The sequence below is a fragment of the Ascaphus truei genome, chromosome 10, assembly GCF_040206685.1.
Source record: "Ascaphus truei isolate aAscTru1 chromosome 10, aAscTru1.hap1, whole genome shotgun sequence".
In the NCBI taxonomy this organism is placed as follows: domain Eukaryota; kingdom Metazoa; phylum Chordata; class Amphibia; order Anura; family Ascaphidae; genus Ascaphus; species Ascaphus truei.
Window position 1 is genome coordinate 32,655,252 of NC_134492.1, and position 12,453 is coordinate 32,667,704.

The window sequence follows — 12,453 nt, forward strand, 5'->3', positions numbered from 1 at the left end:
GAGGGACTATTCCTTCTACTCAACCCCCCATCAGTCTTACTCGCGGATCGATTACTTTCTGGGCACCAACAATGTACTCCAGGCATCCTCCCATTCCGACATAGGCCCAATAACCTGGTCTGACCATGCCCCTATCATACTCACCCTCTCTCTACCCTTCGTCAAAACAACAGTATATTCCTGGAAACTCAGTGACTCGCTTCTCAACGACCCACAAGTGATCAAGACAATTAAACAAAAACTGCACACCTTTTTCCAGTTAAACAAAGGCTCGGTCCCGGCAGCAGCAATGCTCTGGGAAGCCCACAAAGCCACTATAAGAGGGGAACTCATATCGCTAGCCTCCTATAGGAAAAAAATAAAACAGAAAGCCCAGAAAGAACTAACCGAAAAAATCATAAAGCTAGAGCAACTGCATAAACAATCCCAATCGAGAAAGGTGTTTAGAACCCTTGAGAAAGCGAGATCCGACCTAAAAATACTCCAACTTGACGAGGTAGAGAGAGCCCTGAAATGGACCAAACAGCGGTTCTATGATAGGGGTAACAAAGCGGACAAACTTTTGGCCTCAAAACTAAGAGGCATTAAGACAAAGACCCAGATAACAAAAATCAAAACCAAAAGTGGTCAAATCTCATATAATGAGAAAGATATTGCCCGGGAATTTGCAGAGTTCTATACCGACCTCTACAACCTCCACCCCATCAATCAGTCAGACCCCAATGATGAGAGCACCACCGACTATCTAACCCAATGCAACCTCCCCTCCCTCTCACAAGAAGAACTTGAGTTCTTAAACCAGAGCATAACCCAAGAAGAGCTAGATAAAGCAATATCCTCACTCAAATTAGCAAAGACCCCAGGACCGGATGGCTTTACCAACGGTTACTATAAAAAATTAGCAAAATCCCTGTCCCCCTACCTCCTAGAAATGTTTAACTCATTTCTCCAAGGAGAACAAATCCCAGGCACTATGTCGGCAGCCAACTTGGCTATCATACATAAAGAGGGCAGGGACCCACTTCAATGTGGCAGCTACCGCCCCATTTCCCTACTGAATACTGACCTCAAGCTTTTCAGCAAAATTCTAGCAAACAGACTGAACCCTATTCTCCCGAGACTAATTCATATAGACCAGGTGGGATTTGTGTCAGGAAGACAGGCCTCTGACAACACCCGCAAAATTATTGACATTATAGACCACGTGCACCTCAAAAAGTCCCAGGCCTTGATACTCAGCCTCGACGCGGAGAAGGCCTTTGACCGGATCAAATGGTCTTTCCTTGACCAGACAATGCGCCAGTTCGGCTTCTCAGACCCGTTCCTAGAAGGAGTCCGAGCCCTCTATACCAACCCCACGGCCATATTAAAACTCCCGGGTGGCCGATCCAATCCAATAAAAATCCACAACGGTACTAGACAAGGTTGACCCCTCTCCCCTTTACTTTTCGCCTTGTCTATAGAACCCCTAGCCGCCAGAATTAGAACAGACCCATCCGTAAAGGGAATCCTAGTCGGAGACAGGGAGTATAAAATATCCCTGTTTGCCGACGACATCATCCTTACCCTATCAGACCCCCTCACTTCCCTCCCCAACCTAGAAAAACTGTTAGACCAATTTGGCCACCTCTCAGACTACAAAGTCAACACAGACAAATCAGAGGCTCTCAATATATTACTGCCGAACCCCGTATGGACATCCCTACAAAAGAAATTTAAGTATAGATGGAATAGTTCCCATATTAAGTATTTAGGGGTCAAAATAGCGAGCTCATATGGCTCATTATATCAAACCAACTACCCTCCCCTTTTCCGTCAGATCTTAAGAGATCTCGAGACCTGGCAGACCCACCAAATATCATGGTTTGGCAGGATAATATCCGCCAAAATGAATATCCTCCCCCGCCTGCTCTATTATTTTCAAACCCTCCCTGTCCCCGTCCCATTAGCAGATTTAAGGAATATTCAGTCCCATATACTGCGCTTCATCTGGCAACAACGGAGAGCCAGGGTCCCACGGTCGGTACTCTTGGCGTCGAGGACGAGAGGGGATCTGGGGGCGCCGGACGTGGTCCGATACTATCGGGCAGCACAACTGAAACAGGCGGTGGTTTGGAACAACCCCCCGGCCTCCAATTGTTGGTTGGAAATAGAGACATTCCACGCGTCCCCGACCCCCCTCTCAGCCCTGCTTTGGACTCACGTCCACAAGGGAAGGAGGCCCACGAGACTCAGCCTTGGAGCAATGAGATGCACGTGGTCGACATGGTTGAAAACCAAAGGGAAATATGGCCTAGCTTCAACCCCCTCTCAATTGACCCCTCTATTCGGGAACCCGGATTTCCCGCCCGGTTGTTCCCGACCCCAATTCAGCCAATTTCAAGGCCTAAACATCAGAGTGGTTGCGGACTTGCTGGAAGGCGATGAGGTCATGCCCCTCCGAGAACTGAGAATCAAACTAACGTCCCCTGATCTTCCTATATTCCAATACCTACAGATTCGCCATTTTTTGAGAACTCTATCCCCTAGCTTAAAATTCCCGTCGTGCACCAGATTTGAGAACCTCTGCCTCAGAGGCGAGTACCAAAGAGGCCTCATCTCTGGGATATATAAAACACTAGAGGCGGCCCAACCCTCCCCTAACCACGCATATATGAAAAGGTGGAGCCAGGAACTAAACACCAATATAGACATAGAGGACTGGGAGGATATCTGGGAGGCAGCTTCCAAAACTTCAATTTGTTCCATCACAAAAGAAAATATTTACAAAATATTATTCCACTGGTACCTGACCCCGAGTAGACTGAACCAGATCTATCCAGCTACTCCTGACGATTGCTGGAGGGGATGTGGTCAAAGGGGGGACATGTCCCACATTTGGTGGACATGTCCGGAGATCCAAAAATTCTGGACCCGGATCCAGGGCCTGCTGACCGAGACCCTGGAGGTGGAGGTACCCCTAGACCCTCTGACCTATGTGCTGGGAAAACCAGTCGATGACCTTCCCCCCCCTATAACCAGGCTCATGGCAGCGATTCTGACGGCCGCCAGATGCTGTATAGCAGCAGCCTGGAAGAAAATCAAAGCCCCATCCAGAAGAACGGTAGTCACTAGGGTAAACGGAATCATGGTTATGGAAAGATTAACGGCAATGCTGAAGCAAAAAATGCCGCAATTCCATTCGACATGGGAACCTTGGCCAGGATCAGACCCCCTGACCTTCACAATCACAGGACCATAGGACCGACCCCCCCTTCCCTCAAAGTCCTCCCCATCTTTGCCTCCCCCCCCCTCCCCTCTCTTTGTCCAAAGTCGTTCCCAACTATCCACCCCTCCTTCGTCATCCCCCCTCTTTTTCACCACTGAAAACTGGAAAAGGGACTATTGTGTGTCATCAACCTCCCCCAAACATTGTACATGTATCAAGCTGTATTCCTGTGTTGAGTCGCTCATAAATGTATGTAACATGTACCAATCTGCTGTCCGACACCAATAAAGGAAAAATATTTAATAAAAAAAAAAAAGAAAACAACACATGCAGAAGTTGTTATATTTCCCATATTTTGTGCATTGTTTGCAGCTTGAAATTACTGTTATTGGACTTGTATTAGACTCATTCCCATTGTATAAAGAACTATGGGGTAGATCCTCAGAAGTGCGTTAATTATAGGGCAAATACTGTCACGTTACCTTACCTAATTAGGTAACTGACGTCATTTTTCCTTCATTTAACGGGAATCCTCAAAGATAATCATATTAATAAATAACGTCAGTTAGCAAAACTACCACCCTTTACGGTACGTGTAGGAACAGGGATTATCGTAGTTCTGAGATGAGACTCATTTTCCGATACATTGCGCATGCGCATTGGTTAAACTTTAAGGCACGTTATTAAGGCAGCGCTATTAACAGAGATTTTCTTGTGTGTTACCAAATGCTAATGCAAATCTTGTTATAATATTAGAAAAGTTTTTACACGTATTAACCTTTTCGCTTAATTATATGGTATATAATGTAATAATGACTGTAGAAAGTATGGGTGTACAATAATGTATATCCCTACATACCTCAACAATATTAATTCATATTTCATTTATAATAATGTACAACTAAAATAAGATATAAGTTATTGTACGCCCATACTTTTTATACAGTCATTATTACATTATATACCATATTAGTACACACAAACATATCACTTTAATCACTAAAACCCATAATATAGTTTATGAGGGGTTTCAGACATTTATATGATGATGTGGGTTCTGACCCTGTTGGGCCTAACACTAGTACCCTCTTCATCACAAGGCGCCTTAGGCTTGTCAGTATAGGTGTTAAGGATGTGCTTGGTGTGTGCTGAACCCTGGTCTCTCCCACTCCCAGCCTGGAGTTCTCCACCAGGACATTCATATGATGATGCCTAATATATATATCTGTGTATGATACCTGTAGCTTTTTGCAATGAAAGGGTTAAGTCCTATACTCATTACATTGCTTTTAGGCTATTCCTAGAAAGTATAATGATAATCAGGGTCTGGCTGTAAGTAAGAGCAGCTTTTAGAAGGTTCTAAATATCGAAGCCTTATTAGCATGTGCTACACCAGGAGTGTGCAATCTGGGGGGGCGCAAGATTTTTTTGGGGGGGGCGTGGACAGTTGCAGAGGTCCGTCGCTCTTCCCCAAGACATTTAATTTAAATGCCAGGGGACCACACGAGGCCTCTGTAACCTCTATTTACCGAGATTCAGCCAGCTAAGACGCGCCCCCATGGCACGCGGCGTCAAATGACGCAGTGGGGTCATGTGACGTAACTCTGCATGACCCCGCAATGTCATTTGATGCCACGTTGCCATGGGAAAGTGACGACAAATGATGCCGTGGTTCACGTGACGTGACATCACACAATCCCGCGACAACATTTGACGCCGAAGTGAGGTAAGGTGTGGGGGTGGGGTGGCGCGAGAACGGTGGAGAGCAGGCAGGGGGGCACAGCATGAAATGTTTGCACACCCCTGTGCTATAGTAACAGAGGTCTGAGGATCTCCATAGTTAGGTAAACTGCTCCATACCTTAGGATCCGTAATTTTCATGGAAAATGCCAGGACATCGCTGCAGCACCATTGGGAATGTGCGTTACGGATATGGAGTGAATCACTCTTTTGGGTGTATGTATCAAACAATGTAAATACCTTAACACTCATACAAAGAACAACATTTTAAAAATACTCCTCTCTGCATCAACGATTTTTGTGTTGATATGTTTGCAATTTTGGAGTCATTCCTAGAACATTTAGGGACCTGTTACCGAACACACATACTGTAATTGAAAATTCGGCATCTACAGATGTAGTTAGATTTAGCTTTCCAGAGTCGTGGGAAAAAAACATTTTCTTGCAGCTCTTGGCAAGGTGAAAGCCACGGCCAGAGGCAGCAGCTTAATATTTTGTAACCAACTGCTCACGTTTTTCTTTCCCAAGCTGCAATGTTACAACAGGCTACATGTCTATGTTACTCATTTTGTTCTTCTTTTCAGAAAAAAACTGCTTAGTATGGGTCAAATGTATATAAGAGATTTCATGTTGACGCATGCAAAAACACAAAAAATGGCTGTGCTCTTAGACACACTATTAGGTTACCCAATTAAGTAATGTTTCTGATCTTTATGAGATGTCTATCTAAATCAGGTTTTCTGATGGGGATGGCTGAAGGCTACAACTGGCTAGAGCCCTCGTAAAAAGGGAAAATTCAACCAATTCTGCCATTGACATCAACTAACACAACCATCACAAAACTAAAACCTGGCCTTGGTGGGCATTTTTACAGCAATTAGAAGTCAAACAGCAACAATATCTTTACAATGCCAAGACCAAACTGGCCTTGAATATGGTAAGTGTTTGTACGTAAAATGGCACCAAGCTTGCCTACATAAGTCAATATGTCGGTTAACAGATACAGTCACTTACCTTTTCAAGGGAGAAGGTTTTTGTTAAAGCGAAACCCCACCCTGCTTCAAAGGCTCTCCGGATCATAGGGCCACTTGTAGTTGGAGGAGCGCTTGCAAGACCAAAAGGATTCTGGAATTTCAACCCCGCCATCTCCACGCTGATGTCTACCAAGTCAATCGATGTGTAAAAGAGGGGCAGCTCTGGCTTAACAGAAACAGAAACTCCATGTTGAGACTGTGTGGAAAAAACAGAATAGGAATATTACATTATATTACTTTTAAGAATTGTCGTCGTGAATGAACAATGTCGACTAACGAACATGTCGTTGTTCTAGAGGTAACATTCATCAAGTTTATTTTTGGCAACAACTCATTAAATGCCCTTCCCGACTTTGAATTTATTTAGCAATAGTTCAGAGTAGAGATGGGCACATTTTGCGGCGGATTTGGATCCGCAGTGGATTGGCTGGTTCATTTGGTCCAAGGGTTCCAGCAGATCAATCTCAAAAAGGGTGATTCGCGTTTTGCAGATTTTTTTTATTATTATTACCGATAGAGAACCCGCCAACTGATTGTTGAATCCGCGGATTCTACAAATCCATCCATGGATTGTATTCAATGGCGGGTTTTGATGAATCCGCATGGATTAGAACCAACCAAATCCGTTTGCGGATTTTACACCGCAAAACAAATTTTAGGTTGAAAATGCGAGAAAATCCAGGGAAAAGGTTTGGGCAGATTTGCCCATCTCTAGGTCAGAGTAACTAAAACATAAAACTCATTAGGTATGGTTTTGAAATACAGTAATATCAAAAAGAACATTTAAATCACCTTTTCCTCAGTACTCAAAGAAGATAGTCAATGACTTCTACCTCTACAACAACGAGGTGACGTATTTAAAGATATGATTTAAAATTAGGCTAAAAAGGAAATTGTTCAAAAAATCTTGCATATACCAAAAATCACCATACATTTAATTATGGAAATCTGACACATAGGTTTGCGGCAATAATGTAATAGGTTCTGTGAATGTCTCTGTATGGAATCTACAGAGTTACAGATGCAGCGGCCATTATTCGAACAAATCACTGAGCCATTTTTGTGTGCTCTGCTGTATTCCACACAGCGCTAACGCTGCCAATAACCCCTGGCACACGTGTTTATCGTGGTTGCTTTGTTTGAAATTCATGGCAGAAATGAATGAATTGTAATGTGTACAGTACTGTGCTACTGTGTCAATTTCAATGTTTAACACTGTTTAACTCTAAAATGCCATTTTCTGCACTCGCGTCTTATGACGTGAAAGGGCGGGAAGGTTGGAAGAAATCACAGGCCATGACATGGGTATTCCGAGGTATACAACGCGTGAAGTGTACGAATAACGGCCGCTGCATCTGTATTCCATATCTACACACTGCTTTTGCCCACAGGGAACAATAATTTATCATTATTAATGACTTCTACATCACTGGATTATACACCATGAGAAATCTGGACGATTTTGTCTGTGTCCAGAGTAAAGAAGCAATACGACATTCCCTTTTTTTTTCTTCCTTATTTTTATATGTAAAGCATGTGACAATGTATAATTCTACATTCTTACCTAAGATGGCAATTGTTTGGTGCTCCTGTTATAAATCTGTAAAAAGCCTGATTGTGTGCCTAACAAAATGGTCACCTTCTAACTCGGTGCTGCAGTCTGTGAAATGCTGCAACTGATATGTAACATTATATTGCTAAGTGTAACACATTATTGTTACAGCTTTCAGAGAAATAGACAGCCTGCCTGGAACACAGCAACAGATCTGTTTCTGATACTTTGTTGCCAAGGGGCAGAGCTCAAAAAGGTGTGTGTGAGAACCTGTTTCAAAAGATGGAACCTTTCCTTATGACCCATCGTCCGCGGGAAATTTTAGAGCACATCAGGGACATTCTCCAGCACAGTGCATAGCAGGCTGTAATGGCCAATCGGATTAACACAGTGAGGGTCTCTGCGTTTGAATGGGACTCGCGCTGTGTGAATCCTACTGAGCTGCACCTGTCTGTAAGAGACACGCACTAAGAGTGAGACTGAATCAGTCACTCTCCCTGCACGCCTCTAACAGGCTGAATCACATTAATTTCAGGTCTGGGGACACCTGCTTCCCGAGTTACAGGCTCCCTGAATCCCGAGTATAGGGTGCCGGTATCCCCACATGTTTAAATTCTCTCGTGTCACGGCTCACGTGACTGGGAGATTTAAACAAAGCAGGGGGATACTGGCACCCCATACCAGGGCCTGTAACTCGGGAAGCAATAATGGTCAATAGATTAAAAATGGAATTAGGAGTTTAAAAAAAGAGACCATATTATCTAATACTACAAAAAGTGATTTATTTAAAAAAATATATAGGATTTTTCACGTTTTGCTGCTTTAATTCTACCTATCATAACAAGAAAAGAGATCTATATGGCTTAATTTCAAGAAGAGGACAGGTATGTTATATTAGAACAGGGCAACCCTACAATAATGAAAACATTGATTTGTTGTTTTGGTGATACAATTTAAGGGACCAACATCAGAGTTGCAGCAAGATTTTGAGTCATTTTAATGCATATAATTATCAGTCAATCAATATTTCATGTGTTTATAGGCTACTAAGGTATGAAGAACATAAGCATCTTTATGTTGCCACAACATTAATGACTGGTTAGCCATGAAGAAGACTATTTTTGAAGTAATCAATGGGCTATATGTAGTAAGTACAGTAGTCTTTATAGACACTTTATAGCCCATTCAAGTCAGGAGGCTGTTTAGTAAATATGGGTCTGTAAAGAGGCTGCACTCCAGGCTCGAATCAAATCAAAAGAGCTTTACAGCAGAATAATAGGGAAAACAATAAAAAGTCAATATCGTAGAGGGATAGGTTTATAAAGCACATTTAAGAGAATAATATATCTAGACTGTTCGCACCACAGGTAGTCCTACAGAGTAACATGCTGTGCAGTCACACCCTCTCCTACATTCTTCCTCAGCCCTGATACAGATCACGGAGCCTGGTCATCAAGTGCACCTGGGAAGTTAACAAAAACAGCTCTGCCATTCCAAGTACACTGGAAATACAGAACTGGCTTAAACAAAGGCTGCCTGACTGTTACAAAGGGACAGGGTGTCTCTCCATCACAGGGCTAATTTTGTATTATTATTTTTTAAAGGTATGATCCTATAGCAACCACAGCTGCAGCATAAGCACATACACATTATTGTGTATGTACAGATACAGTGTATCAGTAGCGCAATCCCAAGAATTGGTATTGCGCTTACAGAAGCGCTGCACTTACCCCACAGCAATTAACTGATTGCCGCAGCAGAGAGTGGGGCCTCTGTAACAGAGCAGCCCTCCTCATCGGCGTCATGTGATGTTGCGTTGTCATGGTGACGTGATGGCATGCGGACGCGTTGTCATGACAACACGCAATAACGCGAAATCCCATCGTGACGCGTTGTCATGGCAACGGGCTGCCACGTGATAGTGATGTTATGACGACACTCCATTCACAGGGAGGGCAAGTAAACACTGCACCACCCAATCAGAGATTCTGATTGTGCCTCTGCAGTGCATTACATTGTTCCACAGATAATATAATCTATCCTCAAAATATCAGAGATTTTCCATAGGATCCCAAAGCAATGCTGGTGCAGAATATGTCAAGCTATAACCAGCCAGAGGGACAATGAATCCTGTTACATCTGTAGGTTTGTACCAGAATCTCGACTACTGTAACCTGTACTCATCCTTTCCATGATTTTATTTTCTAAACTATATTTGTAAATACAGTACAGTAAGTGGGAACTAAGTTCTGAAGAATGAGCAGTATCTAGAGAACATACTATACCTGTATATATTTGTGCATGTGCCAAGAAGCCTGCTTTCCATCATTTACTGATTCCACTGTTGTGTTAGCAAGGCCCCCAATGTCCCCTCCTGCAAACACTCCAGGCACACTGGTCTGCATTGTCTCTGGGTCTAGTTCAGGAAGACCCCATCTGTTAAACTTGATAGGATGCATGGCTCCTATTACTGTAATAAAGAAGGGCAAATACAAATGAACTTAGGGAAATAAACACTTTAACAGGTTTGCGCATATCTGTCAGAGGGGAATGCAGTGCACACCAAAGCAGAGGGAATAGAAGGAGTATTGTCCTAAGGGATGATAGAGGTCAACTACTTTGCCAATGTCTATTAATTTTATTAATAATGTATACGTTGTATAAACAAATGTAAACATTACACATAACTTATACATACATTTTTTTTACACAATACATTCAAATCTAGATACAAAAAATAACCTGTACATTGGTACATAACCCCCTTTGTCAAGGAGACAACAAAGTTTCATGTTTAACCAACTATCCCCTCAACATGTCTCTCAGAGCTAAATTCACAATTTGATGCTGTCTCTTTCACCAAGTACAACCCTTCTTGATTCCTAATTATGAAACAGTTGTTGATATCTTGCTTATTTGTCTTGAATTTTGTGGTTTCTCTTTCAATTCCTGCCAGATCCCAAGGACACTACATATTGGGGCTTTGTGTCTCAGAAATGGAAATGGCAGAAATACATTAATTACAAGGTCCATGAAGGAATGAGAAGCAATTTTAAAGAATACAAAAGAAACTTATATTTTTAAATCTTCCAGTGTGGATTGCTGCTTTAAGTACATACTGTACTGTAGTGCCGACAAGTATTCTAAAACAAATCTGGGGCAATCACCAACAAGACCCAGGTACATGCTGGGTACATGCTGCAACATTTCTGCAGACAGACTAATGGCCCATCGGATTAACAGCAGGGTCCTTGGCAGGCCCATTCAAACTGAATGGGACTGCCAGGGACCCCCGTTGTGTTAATCCGATGGGCCATTAGTCTCTGCAGAAATGTCACTGAAATGTTTGCGATGTCATCAGGAACACCCAGAAAAAAAGACATGAAACATCATAGTGCAGTAGGTTAACTAAAAAAGTGATATGCAGTATGATAACTTGGCTCTTATAGATGCCCTACTTACAACAAGTAAGATAAAAAAACAGCAAGTGCTTTAGAGGTGGTTCTTGGAGACTCCAGCTTGCAGTGACAGTGACTTTTTTAGTTAACCTACTGCACTATGATGTTTCATGTCTTTTTTTCTGGGTGTTCCTGATGACATCGCTCCCTTCCTGCCCTCGATCCTAACTACTTGTAAGGGAATCAGTGCATATTCCCTGGAAGGTTGAGAATATTTCAGCAATACCTTATAATTTATTTTTATTTCTTTATTCACATAATTGTTGTTATAGCGCCGTTCCAAGTCACTGGGTTTCATACTGAAATGTTTGCAGCATGTACCTGGATCTTGTTGGTGATAGCCCCAGATTTTCCAAGGCAAGTTTAAGGCAAGTGTTAGAATACTCGTCGGCGCACCTGTAGAGTTCTACGTATCTACGTAGAGAAAAGGGTTTAGATGCACTGCTCTGGTTTATGGAGCAGAGCTTTGGCTTATGTAAGAAAAGTTTCTTACATCTAATGCAGACTGTTAGACTTATGCCACTTCAGATATTGGGGTAAATAAAAGACAAAAAGAATGTGATACATCTCATATGTGCACCATGTAACTCCACTTCCCAATTACCCCTACAGACACTCCCCCAAAGATGCTAGCTACATCAGATGGCAAAGAGCAGAGGGAAAATTGCAGCAAAATGCTTTGATACTGTACATAGGTGCAGCGTTAAAATGCCCCGGTTTTGCAACAAAAGGCCTTGATACACAGATCCCATAGCTCAGCTCCACCATCAGGTTTTCCAGGGTCCAAGACTTGAGCCTTCACCCGGGGCCCCGACACGGTACTTTACATTCACAAAATTAGGTCTCCAAAATGTATTTTGTTTAAGAAAAATATGTGGTCAGATTGCATATTATTTTTGTCCGGTGCATACGTTAAAAGTCATGAAACAAAATAGTAATGGCTCATTTTCTCGTATTATTTATTTTTTGTCATGATTTATTCTGAAAAATATATATTTCTTCTTGTTTTTCTGCTCACAAAATCAATACTAGGAACAAAGTGACCTGTAACCCAACAAAAATGTGTAATACAAAGATTATCAAAGCCCTCTCCCGCCTTAAACCTTTTTCACCGACTGCCCCACACCTCTGGAATGCCCTTCACCTCAATACCCGACTAGCACCCTCTCTATCCACCTTTAAGACCCACCTTAAGACACACTTGCTTAAAGAAGCATATGAATAGCACTGTGGATTATACTGGACACATGATACATATAGCTCGGCCCCCTGCAGACGCACTTACCAGAACTCCCTCCTACTGTCTCTGTAAGTTCTCCCTACCTCCCAATTAGATTGTAAGCTCCTCGGAGCACGGACTCCTCTTCCTTAATGTTACTTTTATGCCTGAAGCACTTATTCCCATGATATGTTATTTATATGATCTGTTATTTATTTGATTACCACGTGTATTACTACTGT

The 12,453-nt window shown here is 42.5% G+C and overlaps 1 protein-coding gene across 1 annotated transcript in view; it reads right to left on the reverse strand.

Moving 5' to 3' along the window:
- Nucleotides 1-12,453, reverse strand: part of DPYD (dihydropyrimidine dehydrogenase) — a 755,572-nt gene that overhangs the window by 326,571 nt on the left and 416,548 nt on the right. Inside the window, 2 exon segments of the mRNA XM_075616482.1 lie at nucleotides 5,963-6,178; nucleotides 9,820-10,004. Of these exon segments, the coding sequence (XP_075472597.1) occupies nucleotides 5,963-6,178; nucleotides 9,820-10,004 (401 nt within the window).